The 22,606-nt window shown below is 47.0% G+C and overlaps 1 protein-coding gene across 1 annotated transcript in view; it reads right to left on the bottom strand.

Annotated features, from left to right (window-relative positions):
- The window catches only part of FER1L6 (fer-1 like family member 6), a 104,658-nt gene that overhangs the window by 70,045 nt on the left and 12,007 nt on the right, over window positions 1-22,606 (bottom strand). Inside the window, exons 6-14 of the mRNA XM_036263931.1 lie at window positions 19,689-19,767; window positions 18,325-18,481; window positions 17,524-17,710; window positions 16,120-16,312; window positions 13,161-13,510; window positions 7,689-7,797; window positions 6,602-6,785; window positions 1,381-1,501; window positions 451-551 (exon numbers count right to left, since the gene is read on the bottom strand). Of these exons, the coding sequence (XP_036119824.1) occupies window positions 451-551; window positions 1,381-1,501; window positions 6,602-6,785; window positions 7,689-7,797; window positions 13,161-13,510; window positions 16,120-16,312; window positions 17,524-17,710; window positions 18,325-18,481; window positions 19,689-19,767 (1,481 nt within the window). The remainder of the gene's footprint in view (window positions 1-450; window positions 552-1,380; window positions 1,502-6,601; window positions 6,786-7,688; window positions 7,798-13,160; window positions 13,511-16,119; window positions 16,313-17,523; window positions 17,711-18,324; window positions 18,482-19,688; window positions 19,768-22,606) is intronic.

Genomic DNA, 22,606 nt, shown 5'->3' with positions numbered 1-22,606 from the left:
AGAGAAAGGAGGGAGGTACGGGAGAAACATCAATGTGAGAGAGAAACATGGATTGGTTGCCTCTCATATGTGCCTCCACTGGAGATCAAACCTGCAACCTAGGAATGTGCCCTGGCGGGGAACCGAACCCACAACCATTTTGGTGTACAGGACGGTGCTCCAACTGACTGAGCCACCCAGCCAGGCACTGCTGCCATTTTTCTTGTTTCATCAAGAATCTTGGCAATAAATCTTTTTCATCTTCTCTTTTCTTTCCCCTTTTGCTTTATATTTTAGTTAATGTTTCAAGAGGCAACGGTAATCCCAACAGTGCCAGCTAAATTACTGAACAAAATAAAGATGGATGGAACACTATGCAATGCCCACCTGAATGCACGTAAATAGACTATTTTCTAAGATAATTAAAAGCTGACTCCGTGTGCGCTCAGCACCCCGCACACCAGCTGGTACCTGCTCTGACGGATGAAGTCACTGAGCACCATCTTCATTTTCTCCTCCGGCGCTTCCTCTGAAATCTTGATCAATTCTTTCACTTCTTCTATACTTTCTTCCTGAAAACAAGCCACATGGGTGGAGGGATGAGAAGTGGGACAGGGACATTGTACTGGCGATATGGACTGTAACAGCCCAGAAATAATATTTAGCTATTTTTTTTGTTTTAGAAACGAAGGAAGATTTCCCCCATTTTCTTGTGCCTGAACCAGGAAATGCTGCTGCATGCTCACTGAACCTTCCTTTTCTCAGCTGCATTTGGCCTGATCTTGTAGGAAACTGTCCACCGTGTTGGGGACGTAGGCGTTTACGTTGGTTGAAGCCAGGATCTATCAATTTTGTGACAAAGCTGTCAACCCCCTGCCCTTTGGAGATTAGAAAACAGCCTATCTAGGTCCCATACCAATAAGAAGCAGAGCAGGGATCTGAATTCAGATAGTTTGATTTATAATCCAAGGATTTTGCAAAATATATTGTCATTCCTCTGGGTCTGTGTGGTAGAAGGAGCTATGTGTCCTCCAAATGCAACAACTTCAATGTATTTGTATTTAAACTGAGGTCAAGACCTTCTACTGTGTGGATAAAATAAAAATCCTTTGCCCTGGCTGGTGTGGCTCAGAGGTTACAGCATCAGTCCAAGCACCGATGGGTCACAGGTTTGATTCCTGGTCAAGGGCACATACCTGGGTTGCAGATTTGATCCCTGCCCTGGTTAGGGTGCAGGTGGGAGGCAACCAATCAATGTATTTCACTCACATTGATGTCCCCCCCCCCCTCTCTCAAAAGCAATGGAAAAAATATCCTCAAGTCAGAATCAACAACAACAACAACAAAATCCTTTGCCTCCAGCTTCCCAATGTTCAAATCCATCACCCGTCAGTCACCTACCAGCAGGTCTGCCATTTTCTCCAGCATGTTGGACCAGTACAACCTAAATGTCTGGTCTCCCCAGGAACTGATAAAGTAGACGCAGGGCTTCTTGGCCTCAAATGGTAAGTAGTTGTAATTTCTGTGAAAACACATTAGGTCTGGGTGTTAGTTGGCAATCAGTGATTTTCAGGCAATTCCAGCTACACGTCCATGTTTTGTATGTTCTATGTGGGGTGGGCGAGGGGTGGTGACAGAACTATCAAACTATTATTAATTCCATCCTGGGCCTACACTTGGGGACTCGTGAACAATAAACAGTGAACAGTATATGGCTACTGGAGAGGGACTAACAGCTACTGCATCCGACCCAGAGTCAGGCTTAGAAATGGTCACCAGAGGGCAAGATCCACCACCCAAGCCTTCTTCAAGGAGGTAGGTTTTCAACTGAGAGGAAAGAAGGGAGAAAAGCCAACATTTTTCTTTTAATGTCTATATCCTAGGCACTGTGTACAGATCACTTGAGATAACAGATGTAAATGTATTTTGTAAACTGACGTTGTTAGGGAAAGGTAAGAGGGTAATTATATTACTCATGAGGATGAAGGCATGTGCTTCAGATTAACCTTCAGTACTTCATGGCTTTCCTGCCATCCATCCATCCACCCATCCATGTATCCATCCATCCATCCATCTGTCAATATTTATTGTTACCAGACATCAGCGCTAATAATGTAGGTGACTCACTTGGCTAAGAAAGGACAAGAGGAATGTCCAAGTAGCTAGAAGGGCAAATGTAGAGCCAAAGAAAATTTTGAGGGTGACAGGCAGTTGGGTATGCTTACATGTGATGAGAAAAAGACAGTTAACAGGATGGGACTGAAGACACGAAAGAAGGAACTGATTTGTAAATTTCAGGAGGAAAGGGATGGGAATGAAGGCAGGTGAGATGGGAGAGGTCGTAGCAAAATCTTGAAGCTCCCTGCCTCATGACATTTCTATTTTTAACTAGGTTTCCCCAAGACCCCCTGTAATTTTCCCACAAACACCCAGGTCTGTATAAAAATAAATGTGGAAGAAAGGACAAAGCAAATTTCTTCAAATGGTCGTGGTGGGAAAGACAGGTGGCCCCGATAAATGTAGTGGGTGTCTGGAGGCACGGGCGTATAGAGCAGGGAAAGTTTTGTTTCCATCCCAAAAAGCTAAAGAGAACATTAGCCTGAAGGAATTCATGATTGGCTCTCCGATCCAGACTTCTTTTGGAGATCATGCCCCATGGTCTGTTCTGCAGAAAATAAACAAGCAGGTGCCCATTCAGAAGAGAAGCCAAATAAATTCTTGGCAGAAAATGAGGTTGTTATTACAGCAAGAAAACAAGAAAAGAGGTCAGAACCAAACTTCTCTTTTATCTCTTTTTAAAATCATTACACTGAGAATCCTGCCACTGAATAAATTTCCTCTTAGTGTTGTGCTTGGTTTCAAGGTTTCTTTGGTTTGAATTCTTTTGTGCTAATGATGTTCAAGGCCTTTCTCTCTTTGGTTCCCAGGGCCCTCCTGGTTGTACTGGGTCTGCATGGACCAGGGTGCTGTGGTTTCTCGGGTAAATTTCAGTGCAGATGGAGGACAGCAGATGGGAGGGCACGGCGTTGCCAATGGAAAGAGAAGACTGCCAGTTTGAATGGCTGCCCTGACACACGACCAGCCTTGTGACTTTGGACAAGGGTAGGCCTCGAATCCTGAGAGTCAAATGAAGACCCATCAATAGGTGTCTTGTGCTCCAATCTCATTCCTGAGCTCCAGCCCAATACGTAGATTCTTTTTTTTTTTTTATCCTCACCTGAGGACATTTTTTTTTTGTTCAGATAGAGCGGGAGGGAGAAAGAGGAAGAGAGAGAGAGAGAGAAACATCGATGTGAAGGGACACATCGAGTGGCTGCCACCCGCACGACCAACCAGGGCCGGGGACAAACTGCAACCGAGGTATGTGCCCTTAGCGGGAACCGAACCCGGGTCTCTCTGTACCGCAGGCTGACACTCTAACCACTGAGCCAAACTGGCCAGGGCCCAATACGTAGATTCTATGTGAAGGCATGTACTTTGCAAACTGGAAAGTCCAGAACAAACACACGGTGGTATTTTAAGTGCCATGTTAAACCACCCCTTACAAGGTGGTATTTTAATGGAGAAAAAAGACAAATAAATTGTGTGTATGTGTCTGCGCATGTGTGTGTGCACACGTGTATGGGGGTCTATTATAGACAGAGGATCTTCCGAGTCAGCTGCTGCCACCCTAGCTTACCACTCTATGGACAGAACCTCAATATAGTGACTGATAAACACACAGAAAGCTCATAAACACCAGCATGGCTTATTTTGGGCTCCTTGAGCCAGCTGGCCAGCACTAATATGAGGTCCATTCAAGGGTCCCTTGAGACCTCTCATCTCCCCAGCCCTTCCTACACTTTATCCCCTGACACTGTCACCAATAATCAATAACAGTAGGCTAACCCAACAAGGTGGGGGATGTACTCGCTTCCTGGTCCCAGTGAAAGGATGCAGAATACTTCTGAGTGGTATCAAAGAAGAGCTTCAGATCCCATTATAGGACCCACTCATTGATATCCTTAGTTGTAAAAATGCAGAGAAGCTATCAAGGGACTGGGAAATTTGGGGTTCTTTTCAGTGTGTGTAAAGGAGGATGGGCAACCAAGTATGGTGGCCAAAAATAGGCCCCAAAGAAGATTGTCCATAGGAAAGGATAGGTGGTCCATGGGAGGAGGGAGGTGTCCATGGGAAGGGATAGATAATGTGGTCTGTGGGAGAGGGTAAGGTGGTCCACGGGAGGAAGGAAGGTGGTCCATGGGAAGGGGGGAGGGAGGTCCATGGGAAGGGATAAGGTGGTCTGTGGGAGAGGGTAAGGTGGTCCACGGGTGGGGGGAAGGTGGTCCATGGGAAGGGATAAGGTGGTCTGTGGGAGAGGGTAAGGTGATCCACGGGTGGGGGGAAGGTGGTCCATGGGAAGGGATAAGGTGGTCTGTGGGAGAGGGTAAGGTGGTCCACGGGTGGGGGGAAGGTGGTCCATGGGTGGGGGGAAGGTGGTCCATGGGAAGGGATAAGGTGGTCTGTGGGAGAGGGTAAGGCGGTCCATGGGTGGGGGGAAGGTGGTCCATGGGAAGGGGTAAGGTGATCTGTGGGAGAGCGTAAGGTGGTCCACGGGTGGGGGGAAGGTGGTCCATGGGTGGGGGGAAGGTGGTCCATGGGAAGGGATAAGGTGGTCTGTGGGAGAGGGTAAGGTGGTCCATGGGTGGGGGAAGGTGGTCTATGGGAGGGATAGGATTTAGAAAACACAGGGCATGCTAAAAAACGAGAGCACAACTAAGATTATTTTCGCTTACTCCTTCCTACTTTGTCCCAAACTCTCTCTATCCCTTAAGCCCCTTCTCATTCTTCAGGATGTTACCTTTCCTGTGACCTTTCCCAACTCTTCACCTCCTCCCCAGGTACAGAGTCACCCCCCTCCCTCTGCTTCCATAGCACCCTGTGCCCAACCAGTTGTAGCACCTCCTTCATTCATCAGAAGCAGTTATGAGCATCTCCTGTGTGCCAGGCTCAGAGAGGAGCAGATACACAGGGGACGAGCACGGGCCCTGCCCTCACAGTGCTCACAGTCTAACAGGGACACAGACGAGCGAACATTTCCATGTGGTGTCCGCAGCGCTTGGAGGAGGTGAATGTGAAGTCCAAATCAGACTTGGGATTCAGAAGAGGAAGCTTGGTCTTTGACTTGAAGGTCAATGGGAGACAGCAGGTCTGAAGAGGGGATTTGTTGCCTAGCAAAGGAAAGAGCATGTTTAAAAGGCCCGGAAGCAGCAGGTTGGGGAACTGCAGCACCATCGTCTGGCTGGAAGAAACGTGAAATTTGGGAGGGACCGAAGATGATGGTAGAGAGTAGATGGGGTCGGAACACCAAGGCACGGCCTCTGAAATCGCTCCTGGAAGCCACCGGCCACCAGTGAACAATGCTAATTAGCGAGTCACTAGTGCAGATAGATAGTTTGCTACATTTCTTGAAGAACATCGAAGCCAGGTAACGGTTTTTTAAATAATCCATGTGAAGATGCTAACTGCCAGAATTAAAGAAATGGCAACAGACGTGAGAAATGCTTAAGAACTAGGATTGACCAGACTTGACGGCTGATTGGATGTGGGCGGGAAGGCAAAAGGAGAACAACTGACAACTCTGTGGCTAAAAGGACTCAGAGGGTGGTAGGACCCGACTATGAGATGGGGAGCTAGGGAGAGAAGCAGAGCTGTCTGTGTAGACAATGGGTCCGGAGACTGATTCATGGGACATCCAAGTGGAGGGGTTTGGGTCTGCTGCCCAGGAAAGAAGGCTGTCCGGGGAAACAGACTGTGGGTCCTTGTTTTCCTAACAGTGGTCAGCAAGCCATGGGCCCATGCCCAGAGAGAGGCTGGATGGAGAAGAGCAGAGAGTGAAGAGCACCGGTGATGTGTTCCAATCTCCTTGCACGTAAATGAGAAGAGCAATGTTCTCTCGTGAGAATCCACGCAGATCGTGAAGTTCTCATCCACCGCACGAGGCTCAGACCACGGAGGACTCTCACTGTGGGCGGCTTTCCCTTATGCTCGTAAAGCACTTGGTTGGTGCTTGAACCACTTCCTCAAAACAGAATTCTATCACTTTGCTTCTCTTTGGGTGCTGAAATTTTACATGGGTTTGAGATCAGTGAGGGTCCACTGATTTGCTGAAATCGTCTTTTCTGGTGGCTAACAATCGTTTTTGGAGTCCTTCAGTTGGACTGTGGCTAAATAAAATAAGAGATGATGTATTCAATAATGCCACTAAGTTGAGTTTACATAATAGCAGAGAACTCAGATGAATAACTGTTAATAGAGTTTGGATTGAATTTTTAAATTCTGACCTTCCTACCTTGTCGTTCTTTAAAGTTATAGAATAAAGGAAGCTTCAGATCTGAGAATAGTCACCATCATTGCTCTGCCCTTAAATGAATTACCTAGATGTGTCATTTGGAGAGTTGTTGACATGTAACTTGGGATTCAGTAGAGTGGCACTTACCATGTTGCCTTGATTTATGTTTGCTCCCATAACTGAGATCAAAATAATAATAATGTTTCTGGTTTTAGGGAAGGACTAAAACTAACAGTCCCAGAAATTGGTCAGACTCCCGCTGTCAGAAACGGTTGCTTCTGCTTCTCCTACCTGTTCCCTTCTGTCACGAGTGGCTTCTCTGGGCGAGTGGTGGAGACCATAGGGGTGGCCACCTCGTGGGCTGCATCCCCCTCTCCTTGTTGCAGCAGCGGGAGGATGTCTTCTTCAGCGGATTCAGCTGACTTCTTCTTACTCCCGTGATAGGACCCTCCATCAATCAAGTTCCCAAAATTACCTGCAAAGGCAATAGCAAGGGGAGAGGGGCCAGGTGTCAGTCCACAAGCAGAGAATCAGGCTGCTTGACATCAGGGACCCAAGTTCATGTCCTCCCAGGAAGGGAAATAAAATCTCAGCATGAAGGTGGGAAGAGCATGATCAGACAAGTAATACGATTGACAATGAGCCCAGTGGGTGTGGCTCAGTGGATTGAGAGTCTTCCCATGGACTGAGAGGTCCCGGTTCGATTCCATCAGGGCGCATGCCTGGGTTGTGGGCTCGATCCCCAGTAGGGGGCGTGCAGTAGGCAGCTGATAGTGTTTCTCTCTCACATCGATGTTTCCATCTCCCTTCCTCTCTCTCTAAGAAATCAATTAAAACATTTTTAAAAAATTGACAGTGACAATGAGCCATCATCTCCATCCAGTCCCATTTGTAAACACTACTTAAGTTACAAATGAACTGGATTCCATCTCCATTTCTCTTTTTGAAGCAGAGCTTCCCAAATGTGAATCAAGACCTTCTTTGATGGAATTGTCCTCTCTTGGAATGGTTTCCGATGCAACTGGCCCAGAAAGACTGCCAGGAGTTATAACAGCGCCTACTGCATACATGGCACTCGCCTGCACTGACTCGTTAAACCCTTGTGACAGCTCAATGAGAAGTTGCCATTATTCCTATTTCACAGATGAAGAAACTGAGACCCAGAGACATTAAGTGAGCCGAAGATAATGGAACCAGGGTTAGTAACCCAAATCTGTCTGAATCCAAACCATACTCTTAATATATATTTTAAAGTATGGAAACAAATCTCTCTCTTACATAGTGACACAAGAGTGGACAAGGAATTATTAACTGTTTCCTCAGAAAATGGTTGCACGGCCCATGTCATGATCCAGGCACTGTGCTTGTCCACACTTACCGACAGAAACTTCAAAGCTAATGGGTTTATCTCCAATCTTTCGGTCAATCATGGTAGCTTCAAAAAATGCTCCAAAGAGTAAAAATTCCTCATATTTTTCTGGCACAATCTATAGAAAGAAGAAATATATGTGAGACAGGCCTGTTTTGTTTTTTTTTCCCCCCACTGGGATGCTGATATGCTGATGCTAACCTGGTCCAGGGTGATTTATAGGCATTTGAGCCTTAGCGTCAGCCTGAAATGGTACATAACTTCCCTGCTAATCAGACGGGCAGAAACCTGCAGCTGCAAATGGCACGTCCGAATTCAGCCATTAATCTAGAGTGATGTAGTCTCAACCTTCAGAGCTTCTACCTTACAATAAAAATCTCCTTTTTAGACATTTATTTATTTTTTTATTTTTCAGTTATAGTTGACATTCAGTATTATTTTATATTTGTTTCAGGTGTTCAGCATAGTGGTGAGACATTTATATAATTTACAAAGCGATCCCCCCAATCAGCCTAATACCCACCTGGCACCATACATTGTTATTACAATATTATTGACTGGATTCCCTGTGCTGTAGTTCACGTCCCGTGACTGTTTTGTAACTGCCAATCTGTACCTCTTAATCCCTTCACCTTTTCACCTGGTCCCCTTTGGCAGCCATCAGTTTGGCAACCATCAGTTTGTTCTCTGTATCTATAAGTCTGTTTCAATTTTGTTTGTTTATTTTGTTCTTTAGGTTCCACGTGTAAGTGAAATCATATGGTATTTGACTTATTCCATTTAGTATAATCAATACCCTCTAGGTCCACCCATGTTGTCACAAATAGTATGATCTCATTCTTTTTTATAACCAAGTAACATATATATATATATATATATATATATCACATCTTCTTTATCCAATTTCCTATTGATGGGCATCCTTTTATTTGAAAGGATAAGCTTGGCATATGTATCTTTCTAAGATGCTGTTGTGAAACAGAGACATGGAATCACCTTCTGGTGAGTAGGAATTTAGAAAACAGAAAACCAAAGATGAGATACTCAGAGTCCTAGGATTAAACTCTTACATTCGAGTATAGTTTTATGGAATACACAGGATGGTCATATGTATTATATGTGTTCCTCTTAACCACCTTGAGAGGTTAAAATTTAGATCACTTCATTGTACAGATAAGGAAACTGAAGACACTAAAGCTTGAGGTTGAGTTAGTAGCTTTCCCAAGTATCTGACCACATACCTGGTGCTCTTTGAATTCTAACGTGTTAACTCAATGCCTTGGTGCTTAACTCAAAATCAGACTCTACTCCCAGAAACAGCACCAGCCCAGATAAAGGGGGTGGAGGGCTGGGCATTCGCATGTGCAACAGCCAGTCAGGCGCATCCAGGGTGGACTGTGTGCACTGTGGTTGCTGCTATGAGGGGTGAGCGGGTCCCAGGAGCACAACATTGTAAATTGCTTTGACATTGAAAAGGGCCTTAGCGTTCATCTGCTCAGAGAGAGAGAGAGAGAGAGAGAGAAGGGCTGTGAAGATCACACAGAAAGCCGAAGACAGCCAACATTTGAGACCTGGTCTCCACCCAGCCCACATTCTGGACAAGGCTGTGATAGGTGTTACCCTAAAAATAAAAAGCCAAAGTGAGAGGCAACAAGTGCTTACTTGAGATCCAAAAGAAGTCACAAGTTTGGGAAGCACTGATTCAGGCAGAAACCCAAATAGTGTTCCAATTATGGGGTGAAGGGAAGGGGAGTTTGTGAGAAAGGGGAGGGAAATAACTACATGACTAGAAGGAAGGACTTTCCATGGGTGCGAATAACCTAAGTTACTCTGTAGCTATACATGGCTGGTTACTGATTTCCCAAGGACGTCTACACTTTTCAGGCCCCGTGGCAAGGAGGTCTGCTTTCCTGTTAGCTCTACAAACAGTTGTTGGGAGAGAATGCTGCTCTGGCCTGTTCCAAAGGTTATTCTGCCCACTTCAAACATTCCAAAGTTTCAAGGAATAAGACACACGAGGCAGTTCCTCTGGAGTCTCTGCCCTGACTCCATTTTAAAATGGCTTCACTTACGCCAACTTTTCACACGGGTCACAAGACAGGTGCCATCCCAAGATAATAGGCAACTATTTACAAATGACAACTATTGACACGGAACAGGCTGATGCTTCAGGGAGCAGATGTTGCTGGGACATGATGACCTCGTGTCACATTTCTGAGCAAAAGAGGCTGAAACGAAATAATATAATCGGCGCTTCCTGGTTTTGTGGTTGGATTTATCAAACTCCATGGAAAAAGCAGTAAGATTCCTCTAAGGATTAATGCAGTTGTGGCCTCAGAGTTTAAGCACCTCTTTCCATCAAGAACTTCGGACACTGATCCTCAGGGAGCCAAAGTGTTTCCACACCATTAGGCGGAGGTCCCCTCCCTTCACACCAGAGCCCCTGTGTTCACAGCATCAGCAGGAAATGTCTCTGTTGACCAGATAATGCTGGACAGGGTGGGGGCCCCATGCTGGACCTTAGTCACAGAACACACAGCCCTCCCACCTGCTGCCACTGCATCCCCTGGCTGTAACCCAGCCACTATCTCACCTTCCTGGGGCCAAGTTTACTCTCTGGGAGGAGGGTGAAAATTACTCAGAGATCTGGAGGGAATGTAGGTCATGTAGCCTGGAAGAGGGGCAGCAGGCTCCATAGGCAGACAAACCCTCTGCAAACCCAACTCTGCTGCTTCCCAGCTGGCGGACTTCGGGTGAGTCATGTCCACTCTCTGGGCGCCACTTTCCTTGCCTGTGAACTAAACTTCACAATGGGCTGCAGGGGAAATGAGTTCACCCATACGGAGCACCTCGTACTATAAAGCCCACACATGTAAACGCCACAGATGGTAGTCATGACAAGTCTCTCGACAGCTTAGAATTCACATCTTAACCCTACCCATCCTGCAAGGCTCCATTCTAATGCCTCTTTCTTCTGGAAGCGTATCTTCACCTCCTGAGAAGCAAAATAACGATGGTGATGTTGACTGAACTCCTATTACGTATCAGATATGGTATTAAGAATTTCACCTACAATGTCTCATGTAATTCTCATAGCTACCCTATGAGGGAGATATTTTATTACATCCACCTAAAGATGAGGACACTGTAGTGTCATGAAAGATTAAAATATCTGCCCAGCGTAACTAATATTTACTGAGCACTGACTATGTGCCCGTCTCTTTTCTAAGCACTTTGCATGTATTAATTCATTCAATCCTCTCTGTGAGCCTATGTATGCAGTAGAGGTTATTATTGGAATTAAGCAGAAGGAGCTTAAGTCACTTGCCCAACGACTCAAACAGAGGCAGTGTTTCTCCAGAGGCTGGGCAGTATCCACTGCACCATACTTAAATCCAGCTGCCTTCCTTTGGAGCCCAACATATAGTTCCCTCAGTCCCGGAAACAGCATTTTACCTGCACCTCCTCATTGCACTCATCTGTCTCTACTTCTTGCACATTTATTCCGTACATCTCCCCTTCTGTGCCATAAACTCCAGGGAGTCACTCTATTTTTATTTCTACCAATGCTGAGGAGGATGTTATAAAAAGAAGCTACTCGGTAAGTGTTCACGGAATTTAAAGAGGAAGACATCTATTGGATCAGCTGTGCTCTGCGTAAGTCTGGCAGAGGAGAGATAAGCTTTGATGGTGCTCGTGAGGGGAAGCTGGCTAAGGAAACATCAGGGAATCTCTTTTGTCCAGAGATGCAACGAGGGAACAGCTGCAGCAAGATTGGAGCCCGAGGACCCTGGAGAGCTAAACAGGGAGATGCTACCCCCCCACCCCGGGCTGGTTTGGCTCAGCAGTTAGAGCATCAGCCTGCGGACCAAAGAGTCACAGGTTCGATTCCAGCCAAGGGCACGTACTTTGGTTGCGGTTTGGTCCCCGGCCCTGGATGGGGTCGTGTGGGAGGTAACCAGTCCATGTGTTTCTCTCTCTCTCTCCCTCCCTTCCACTCTATCTACAGGTAAATGGGAAAAAATATCCAATCCCTGTGTAGAGAAGGATGGCCAGTCTTGGCAGCAGGAAAGATGGACACAGGGTCAGATTTGGGGATATCGATGTAGGTGGCTACTAAACCACCCACATTTTCTGCCAAAGTCCCAAAAAAGTCAGGTTTCCAAAGGTGGTCTATATTCTGAAGAAACGTAAACACAACCACATCAAGGCAATCAGTTTTAACCACAAGCTAACAGTAACACATCTCCAGAGAATATTTCCCAACATATAATTTCAGAGGGGAGAGCTCCGGAGGTCCACAGAACACCCCAGGTTAAGTCACCAGCAGCGGAATGGAGGGCTCGGAAGAGCTGCCCCCTAGTGGTGGGGGCTGCCATAGCAGCCCCGGCGGCGGCAGCAGCAGCAGGTGTGTTGCCCGCCTACTTATATGTGCTGAGAACTCTGCTGACCACTTCCAGGCCTCACTTACCCCAGGCGATGCCTGTCACCGAGGGGCTCTTACTGCCCACTGTTGATGAGTGAACCGAAACCTGAAGGGGTGTTGTTAGTATCAGAGCCATGACTAGAACCAACCCCCCAAATTTCCAACCATGTGCTCCAACCTCTCCCCCACAGTTTCTTAAGATTTGTTAGATCCCAGCAGTAAAAATAAGCGGACCTTCCAGGCTACGGTGACCCACATGCTACAATCCTTCCGCCTGTCCAGACTTTCCTGGGAAGGAACGGCTCTGGGAGACCGGCCATCACCTCCCTTCCCCGCCCGAGATGACCGGCCGACCTCAGAAACACTCCCAGAGACAGAACCATCCCAGCTGAAGGCTGGCGTCCACTCACCTCTGCTACTAACAAACATAAAGTCCTCTCATTTGCTAAAACCACGAAGTACTGTTGCTAAACTAAACAGCCGAGAGGTTGTTCGCAGTCTGCGTTCGTTTTGGAACCCAGGACCTCTTTCCCAGAGAGAACCACGCTGGAGAATGCTAATGCGCTTCACGTCGAGTGATAAGCAGAAATAAGCATTCCCTTGAGTTGTGATGTCCCCACAGGCTTGGGGCAGGAGCACAGATTTCTCAGTCTCTGCATGCCAGCTTGTCACCCACTCTCCCTCCTCTCATCCCCGCTCCCACATTACCCCGCATCCAGAGCACACGCTGAGCTAATAACAAAGCCCCCAAAAAACTGGGCCACAGATATAGTTCAGTTGATCACCCACCACCCACTCCCACCAGCTCCTCCAGGGAACTTGATTTCTCTTTTCCTTTGGTTTCTATGGGAATTGTGTTTGGGGGACACTGAAGGCAAATGCAGATGTCATCAGCAGATGGCTGTGATGTGTGCGGGAAGAGGCAGAGGGTCTGCCGGGAAAATGGGCTCGGCAGGGAACGTGAGACCTCCGCAGGCCTTTGGGCACCCGGGCAGATGCTGCTGCACTTTTGCCCACCTCCCAGGTGTGCGCGGTGAGGCAGTGTTCAGACCTACCTCTGGGGGTACATCGAAAGGTTCCACCTCGACCTCGGTTGAGTTGGTTTTGTCTGAAGCCTGCTGGGCTTTTCCATCGGTTTTGTCACCCTTGTCTTTACTTGAGCCTTTGGAAGATTTGGAGTCTTTGTCCTTCGAAGTCAACTTGAGGTCCTTCAATGTCTTGGAAAATTTAGACTCCTGCGCCCCTCCTGAGAGGATTTCCACAGCAATTTCTACCAAAATTCTGCCCCTGAATGACACGCCTTCTCCAAAGCCCTCGTTCAGCTCCTGGCAGCCGTCCATCAGACTGTGGTTCCGGGGCGAGCCGTACAGGTTGATCCAGGCAGGCCCGAAGGTCGGCAGAAAGCCTAGGAAGATCCCAACTCAGCTGCCTGGTTATGTTTACAAGCTGATTTTTTTTTCATTTTTTGCTTTATGAAAGTGCACATTCACTTAGAAATGTAGAAGATAGAGAGAAGACAAGAGAAAATATTTACAGCACCAATAGACCGTCATAATCACCATTTTGTTATATTTCTTTTTTGTTTGTTAATCCTCATCTGAGGTTATTTTTTTATTTATTTTTAGAGAGAGTGAAAGCGAAGGAGGGGGAGAGAGAGAGAAACATCAATGTGAGAGACACATCGATTGGTTGTCTCCTGCACAACCCCGACCAGGGCTAGGGCTTGAACCTGCAACACAGGTATGTGCCCTTGACCAGGAATTGAACACGTGACCCTTCGGTCCAAAGGCTGACACTTTAACCACTGAGCCACACTGGCCAGGGCCCATTTTGCTGTATTTCTTTCTAGTCTTTCTCTCGTACAAATGTTTACACTTGTTCACAGTTGAAATGAGATGATGCTGATGTACTTCTTGTCTGTTCATTCATCAAGTATTTATTGACTCCTAACATGCACCAGGCACCATGCTAGACTCTAGACAAAGCCCAGCAGAGAAGCAAGCAGATACAAACACTAAACATTAAGATGCTACGAAGGAGATACACCTCCTGCCGCAAGAACAAATAACAGGCTGATACCGCAGGGAGAGGAGTTAGGCAGAGAGAGAGGGCAGGGGAAGGAGAGGTTACCAGGCAGAGGGAATAGCATATGTCTTCTGGAAAGGAACTTAGAGCTAGAAGAGGCTGAAGAGGAAGCCAGTGTCTGGAGCTCAGAGAGCAAGCTGTGTGAGACGAGTTTGGCAACATGAGCGGGTTTGGAGGCCTTGACAAGGTCTTTGTCCTAGAAATTATGGGAATATTTTAGAGGGATGTAAGTAAAGATATAAGATAATCGGGTGTATGTTTTAGGATCAGTCTGGCTGCTATGTGAATGGGCATAAGAATGGATGTTGGCAAACTAGTTTGGGGATCACATCACCATCAAAACTGAAGACATTGGTGGCTTCTAGGATGATGGTAGTGGAGACTGAGAGAAATAAATGTTCTGAGATCTATTCTAAACATACAACTGCAAAGACCTCATGATTTTAATTTACTATTAGCCTGAGTATTTTCCTTTCTTAATACACAGCGTCTGGGGAAATGCACAGTATCTGCGTGAACATCTCGTGGGCAACAGAATGTTCCTTTGTGTCAGGCAGCATGGCATGGCCATCCTGACAACACCATTGTACATCTCCCGGGGAGTCTCAGGCTCCAGCTCTGCCACTGTTGAGCTGTGTGACCTGGGGCAGGTTCCATAACTTCCCTGTGCCTCCCTTTCCTCATCTGTGAAATGAAGATGCTAACAGTACCTATCTCACCTATCAGGATTAAAAGAGATAATGTCTATTAAGTGCTTCACACAGGCCCTTAGGAAGAGCTCAAGAATATTAGCCATTATTCTTAATAAATAAGTGCATCATTATTTGCTTAACAATTCCCCCATGTTGACAAGTAGATATTTCCATTTGTTTTGTGTCTAAATGCTTCCTCTCCCTGGCCCGCAGCCCCATGGACTAGATTCTGTCCTTCCGTTGAGTCAGTCTGAAGAAGCAGAGGTACTGTGTTAAAAAGAATAGAAAGATTTTATGGCCCCTGCTGTCTCCTTTTTAAACACCGTTGTACATCTCCCTGAACACCGTCAAGGTGTTCCTGAAAAGCTGTGAGTAAAACACACTCCATCGGGTGAGAGACCCTGTAGACAGGCAGAGTGTGCTTCCAGCATGAAGCCACCTGTGGCCAATCCTCCGCGACGTGAGAAGAAAGAGGTGTCCCTCTGTGAGGGGCACAGACGTGCGATCGCGACCTCTGCTTATGCCAAGCCTTCGGTACACACGTGTATATGTGCACGCACACCCCCACACACGTGCACAAATATATGCCTCAATTGGCCCAGATCTGTAGTGCACAGAAAGACTGCCTTGGGATTGGACAAGCAAGGGTTTGTTGGGATGTCTGGAGCATCCTCACCTGCTGACTTAGGCTTTGTGAATAAAGAGCTTTATCCTGGGTGCAAGCTCTTCCACCCGACTCAGTAGCTGAGCTGGGCTGCTCCCGCCCCGGCCCTCCGAGTGCACCGGCAGCTGCGCCTTCCTGCACGACTCATGCCCCCTGCTGCCATCAGCGAACTGGGGGCACTCTGTGGGGGGGTCACTTAAACATGTAAAACCCATGTCTAGCTTGTGAGCCACGCAGACGCATGTGGCAGGCCAGATGAGACCCATGGAGCACAGTCTGCCACCCGTGATCTACTCTGAACGCTTCATTTCTCCATTGAGAAAGCGGAGGCCCAGAGAGAGGCAGGACTGCTCGAGGACACACCGCGGAGCTCGTCGAAGACCTGGGACGGCAACCAAGCCTCCTGGCCCCCAGACTGGCTCCAACCAGCCCTGAACCAACCCAAACCAGAGACCACACAGAACATGGGAGGGGCCTAACACGGCGCTTGCCCGAAGCCTCTCATTTTAAAGAAGAGGGCTCGCGATCCATCATTTCGATGCCTCTGTCTGAGTCAGACACGTGAGGCTTTACCTTTATCTCCATCCTGTTCGTTGGAGATTTTCTTCAGGTCAATGAAGTGGGTTGCCAGCGCCACGTCATTCATGCTGCCTTCATCCCACACCTGGATTTTCACCCTCCGACACAAGGGCGGGAACATTTCCTTGAAGATCACCTGTTCGTGCCACACAGGATCGGCACAGTTCTTCTGCACCGTGGTTCTTCCCTAAAAACAAGGCCAGGATGATGGGAGCCTGACTGACAGGCCCTGACTGACCCGAGAAAACTCACCAACCCGCTGGAAATATAAAGTGAGTTGTTGAAAATAATGAAACTTCTTCTACCTGACACCCGTGAAAATCAGTCACACCCAGTGGGTATTATTGACATCCTATTCCGCGCCCTACTCTGCCAGGCACTGGGGCAAAGTTCTCATCCTCGTGCTGGGACAGGGTGAAACTAACACCTGTGTCATGAACGTCAGTTGTTCCCTGCACCCCGGGGATGCAGCACAGTTAGACCCCAAGTTCGTGTTTTATGAAAGTAAGAATCTGTGAGAATCACTTCCCCAGTCTGGACCTCAGTTTCCTCACCATAAAATGGAGTTAATGTCCTATCTGACCACCAAGGCAGTCCAAGTCAAAAATACTCCAGTTCGCCCTGGCCGGTTTGGCTTAGCGGTTAGAGCGTCGGCCTGCGGTCCAGAGAGACCAGGGTTCGGTTCCCACTAAGAGCGTGTACCTTGGTTGCAGTTTGTCCCCAGCCCTGGTTGGGTCGTGCGGGAGGCAACCACTCGATGTGTCCCTTCCACGTCGATGTTTCTCTCTCTCTCTCTCTCCCTCCCACTCTATCTGAACAAAAAATGGAAAAATGTCCTCAGGTGAGGATAAAAAAAAAAAAATACTCCAGTTCACCTGTCAGGTGGAGGGTCAGGGTAGACGTATATTTAAGGGCAGAGACAATACATGTGTCAGCCAAAGCTTCAAAGTCCAGCCAATGAGATTGAGCTCCGACCATGTGCCCAGGCCCTGGTACCTCCAACGGCTCTTGAGCAGGGAGCAGGGGTGCCCAGGCTTACACAGGAAAAGGACTGGCTGGGGAGACTGTGGAGCGGATTGGGAGGCGGGGGTAATCCTGCAGGGCCTGGGGGCTGGTAACAGCTCAGAGAAGCAGCCAGAGGCAAGAAAGGTGGCCTGTCCGCCTGGGTCCTGAACGGTGACCCCCCAGGGGCCCCTCTCCTCCATGACGAATGACAGGGAGTGAGTAACCCTCCCCTTCTTTCTTGCCACGTGACTCAGAGGCTCATTGTGGCTAACGTTTCCTTCCAAGGCATGTCCTAATTTTTATTGTAACTTTGTTTCATTTTACTAGACATGCCCTGGGAAAGAGCAGGGAGCTGGCCCAGGCCTGCCGTTGCTGGTGACCACAGTCCCTCACCATCTGCCCAGCAAAGGAGACCTCCACGAAGGGGTCCACGAGGTCCTTGCTGTCACCCACGAATGCTTTGGTGACGTTCGCCATGATGCTGGAGTTGATTTTGGGCAGCCCTTCTGCTTTGTAGAGTCTCACATAGAATCTGGCCCAGGGTCTCTCCGACGGAAACCCGTGAGGGACCAAAAGGTTCCTTCGAGGGGGAAAATAAATAAATAAATAAATAAATAAATAAATAAATAAGCACTTTCACTTGAAAGAATAAAGAGAAACGACGGGCGCAATTTGGAAGCATAAAGAAGGATCCTGATAGATGACAGAAATCTGAAAAGATTAGGATTTACTGCTGAAATGAGTTTTCTTCCTAGTTTAACGACAGCAAAGGGTATGATTAGAGTGAATGCAAACTCATTTAGGCCCTATAATTATAGAATAAACATTGCCTCCCACTCTGCACCTTGAAAGAGGTACATTATGTCTCCCCATTTTACAAACCCATGGTTGAAATGATAACTCGTTCAAAGGAAATTCAGCTAAATTCAAATAAATCAGATAAGCTCAGCAATAGCTTGTCTATGATGGGTCATTACAGGAACACGGGCTTTTCTTGTCCTAGAAACTGACCTCCCAAAGGACAGTTTACACCTTCGATAAGACACCTCTTGGTGCCTCGGACAGAGCAGAATCCCAGGTGGACAAGCCATAAACTTGGCCATTCTCATGTACCCACAGGAAGGGGAGGGAGGGAAAGAGACATGGAAATAGGACATATCATTCTATTGCTCAGTCCTGGATGAACCGTCTCACTTTTCGATTTGCTCCTCAGCATCCGAGGTTTTCGGGTTGGTCTTTAAGACATCGCCTTTCCCAGTCATGCTGATGTCACATTTCAGGTACCCCTTCGTGCCAGTCCTGATGTCACCAGGGTCTGTGAGCAGGGCCCACTTGTCGCAGAACTGATGACCTGGAAAAGTGTCCTGAAGCTCAGATATCCTGCACAGATGGACCCAGCAGCCCCCGCCCCCACCCAGTGCTCTCCCACACCCAAGGTCTCCCACACTCTACTGAGGGCGCAGCTCATTTGGGCTATTTCCAAGTCTCATGCTCCTCCCTCTCCTCCTCTCCCTACGCTCCTTTGCTTCCCACCCCTTCTCCATCTTTTCCTCCAACCAGCCACAGGCGTTTGGGAAGCCTCCAACCTAGTGGAAATCCCCTGGCCAGGATTCTAGCTGTGATGAGCTAGGAGGACATTAATGGAGTACAGAAGTCACATACTATTTCACAGGCCATAAATGTGGCTCGTGGGTGTTTTTTGGTTTGACCTACACTGTAAGTCAAACTTCAAAATCTCACATTTCTGTCTTATAAAAAAATTAATTAAAAAATATATATACATAGTTAGGCCAGGAAATACAGAGGGCACATTTCCACACGACAGCAGAAGGTAGAGGAGCTGAGTAGATGATAATCCTAACTTAATTAGTAGAGCTCATTTAAACTCACATGACCTGGAGCCCTGGTCATGTGAGTGTGAATCAGAGTTGAAGGGAAGAGGCCTTTCATGAGCGGATCTAGGTTTGTTGTTGGCTTTATTACTTATTAGTTCTTGACCTTAGACAATTACCTGGCTTCTCTGAGTTTCACTTTCTTCTACATCAGGGATAATAATGATTATTATAGCAAATCGTTATATGGCATACCACAGTCATTATTCTGTGCTGGCTCTACACTAAGCACCTTATGTATATTTATTAACTTAAACCTCAAACAACCCTATGAAGAAAGTGCTGAGACACGAAGAAGTCAGGTCATTTGCCCAAGGTTGCCCAACCAGGGAAGAGCAGAGTAGCGTGGAACCCAGACTCGCTAGCTCCAGAGTCCATATTCTTAACCGAAACACTTGTCTTTCTTGATGGTGTCTCACAGCACTGAATTAGACAGAATTTGTGAGAATTTAAAAAAAAAAACTGCTCAGCAATATGGATATATAAGATAATTTTGTCATTAGATCTTAAACTAAGGAAAAGAACCACATCTTACTCCACTTTCTATAACTGGTGCTCAGTGTTTTTGAATGGATGGTTAAATGCATGCGTGAGTAAATGAGTTGACCTCCAGGTGGGGTAAACCGAGAAGGGTAAGAGAGATACTGGAAGGCAATGCTTTCTCACCAGGCTGGTTGTACACAGTGCCCAGGTCCACTTTGAAGGCGCCAATCAGTATGCTTCCTATCAGCTTGTGGTGAAAGACCTAAGGAGAGGGGAGCAGTAAGCCCAGCAGAGTGTTAGGATAAACCTGTGAAATGGGTCCCTGACACCTCAAAGAGCATCCGAGGCCTCGCCCTTGTCTGGCCTTCGCTTTCCTCTGCAGCACAATGACGTGGTCACCAGAACTCATGGCTATACAGAGCGCCCAGAAGTACCTTTCTCCTAGCAGGTTTTCAACTAATCCTCTATTGAAAGACACCTAACAAATCACACTGTCTGAAAGTTCTTTATTTTTTAACCAAAATGAACATTTTTGCAGCCAGCCCTTCAACACTCATTTCTTCCTGTTGAAACTTTACCCATCCTTCAATGCCTAGAGCAAACGTTGCTTCCTTCAAGCAGCCCTTCCCAACCCCCCACCACTGAAAGTGTTCCCTTTCTCCACTACACTCCCACAACACTTTGCTCACAACTTTCTCAGACGACTCATCACATACAGCCTTAAGAGGTTTTGGACATGTACAATCGTCAGAACCAAAGAGATGGCCATCCGCAATGTTTTGTCTAATCAGAAGACAGCAGAGTGCCTCATGGTTACAGCAGCACATTTTAATGCTAACGCTATAAAGATGAGTTAAATTCTAAAAGGAGGTGTCCAAGATGGCCCTGGGTTCAGAAGCAACACTGTATGAGACACTGCTGAAGAATCAGGAGGAATTTAACCTTTAACCCCGAAAGGAGAAAAGTGGAGATGTGAAGGAAGGGCAACGGTAACTTAGTGTCTTCAGGTGCTGGAAATACTTCCATCTAGAAGAGGGGTAGGTTCCCAGCGTGGCTCCATGTCAAGGGAAGAAAGATTTCAGCTCACCATAAGGCCAATTTTTATAACAGAACTCCTCAGCAATGGAATGCGTTTCCCTAGAAGTAGTGACCTCCCCATCACTGGATATGATCAAGTAGAGCCCGAGAACCTCATGTCATGGAGGTGGTAGAGAAGGACTCCTGTGCTGACCGGAAGTTAGATTAGATGACCTCTTCCTTTTCTTCTAATTATAAAATCCTATGAGTCCCTTGAATCAAGGATAGTTTCCTACTTTCTTCTACCCACCAGATGGCCTTGTTCATAATAGGTGTTCAATAAACATTGAGTGAATTAATGAATGATTGACCGATTGAATGATGGGTGACTAGGAGACTTTTGTAGCTTCTAAACAGCATATCCGGTAGAGGCAATGAGAAACACATTCAGTTGACTTCAAGAAATGGAAACATGACAGCCCTTCCCATCTCCTTTTCCGTTCTTTCTCCCTTGCCCAAACTTTGCAAGGTGTTAGAGAACTGAGGGGAAGCAAGGACAGCTTGGCTTGACAAAGGAGTTACTTAAGGCCACGCACACCAAGCTCAATCCAACCCCTCCCTGCTTGCAGTTGCTAGTGTGGCTTTCCAAAGGCCCAAGCAAGAACACAAGTCCAACTCAAGCTATTCTTAGGTTAAAGGCATCTGCGTCCCAGTGGGCATGATGGGATGCAAACGGATCTTTAAATAACACAGGAGGCCTCCTCAAATCATCCACTTAGTGTGAGTGCCAGGCAACTGGTGTGGTCAAGCATTAGACTGCCAGAACTCTGGGGGAGCTCATATACCAAGTGCTGGGGACCCTGCATACTTGGGGCCACTGTCAAGGGAAGATGGTCTTTGGCACCACCAAGGTCTACTACAGCTGTCTGTCCCAATAGCATTTGCTTACAGCACTCCCTCCTTGCCCCACATTGAATTATTCTGGGCATGCTGACTTATAGTTCACGAACTAGCAGAAAACTTGCATTAAATTCTCCCTTCTCAAGTGAAGTTTGCCTTTAAAATCTTTGGTCTCTGTCCGGAAGGGTCATTTTGGGAGACCAAAGTATTCTCTTCTTCTAAGTTAGAGGACCAGAGATGGGCAATACCAGCTTTAATCCTCTGTCTGAAAATCCACTTGCCCCACCGAGAGTTATGACCCTTGTCTATAATACAGTATAAAAATCAAGCTCACTGGTTATCTGCAATCTAGACAGCCCTCAGGAACCTGAATCTCGCAAACAGGTCATTGCCTGAGCTATCCAAAGTAACAAAGTCCTGGGCAATGTCCCAGGTCCCAAAATATCTCTGTACCACTTGTCATCATGCCTGAAATTTAAACATGTTTGGCTCTTGATAACTTTTCATTCTTCAAGAGTCACATTCTTCAACTGCCCCTGAGAAAGATATCATAATTTCTCTATTGCCTAAGCCTCATGCAGGACTGAAATATAATATGGTGTGTGTGTGTGTGTGTGTGTGTGTGTGTGTGTAACATAATATAAAAATAAAGACGAGCAAGGAAGTCTTTAATACAAGTTTTGCCATTTTCACAATTCTCATTAGAGTTGGTGTCACTGTTAGGAAAACATTCCTCATTCTCCATACATCTTGGGTTGGCATGAAAAGTAGGAATTCTGTCTTTTGAGAACTATTTGGAAGAGAATATGTAACCTGCAGCTCCCCACCCCACCACTTTCAGGCATGAACTGCCTCACTACCCTCTCAATGGGAGGAGCAGCAATTTCTCAAACCGGTGTGATAGGTGTAGCCTGTCGTCCAGTGGTCTCTGTTCTTTTACAGTGGTGTGGAGTTGGGAATGACCCCATTTGTATTCTCTTATGTGCACTAGTACAGCTTTAAATTTAACATGGGCACTTTCCCTTCCCTTTCCTGTCCTCCAGGTGGTGGGCCTACCTGGGTAAGACACCTGGCTGGACCAGAAAGCTCTCTCTGTCTCTACTCTTCACACTTGATCTGTGGAGGCAGGAATTCACCTGCCAGGGCCAAGGAGGGGTCTGTGCAGCAGACCCAATGCCAGCGTG

The sequence above is a fragment of the Molossus molossus genome, unplaced genomic scaffold (assembly GCF_014108415.1).
Source record: "Molossus molossus isolate mMolMol1 unplaced genomic scaffold, mMolMol1.p scaffold_m16_p_16, whole genome shotgun sequence".
Lineage (NCBI taxonomy): Eukaryota > Metazoa > Chordata > Mammalia > Chiroptera > Molossidae > Molossus > Molossus molossus.
Note: the sequence above shows the minus strand (reverse complement) of the source record. Positions and strands in the feature narration are given on the sequence as shown.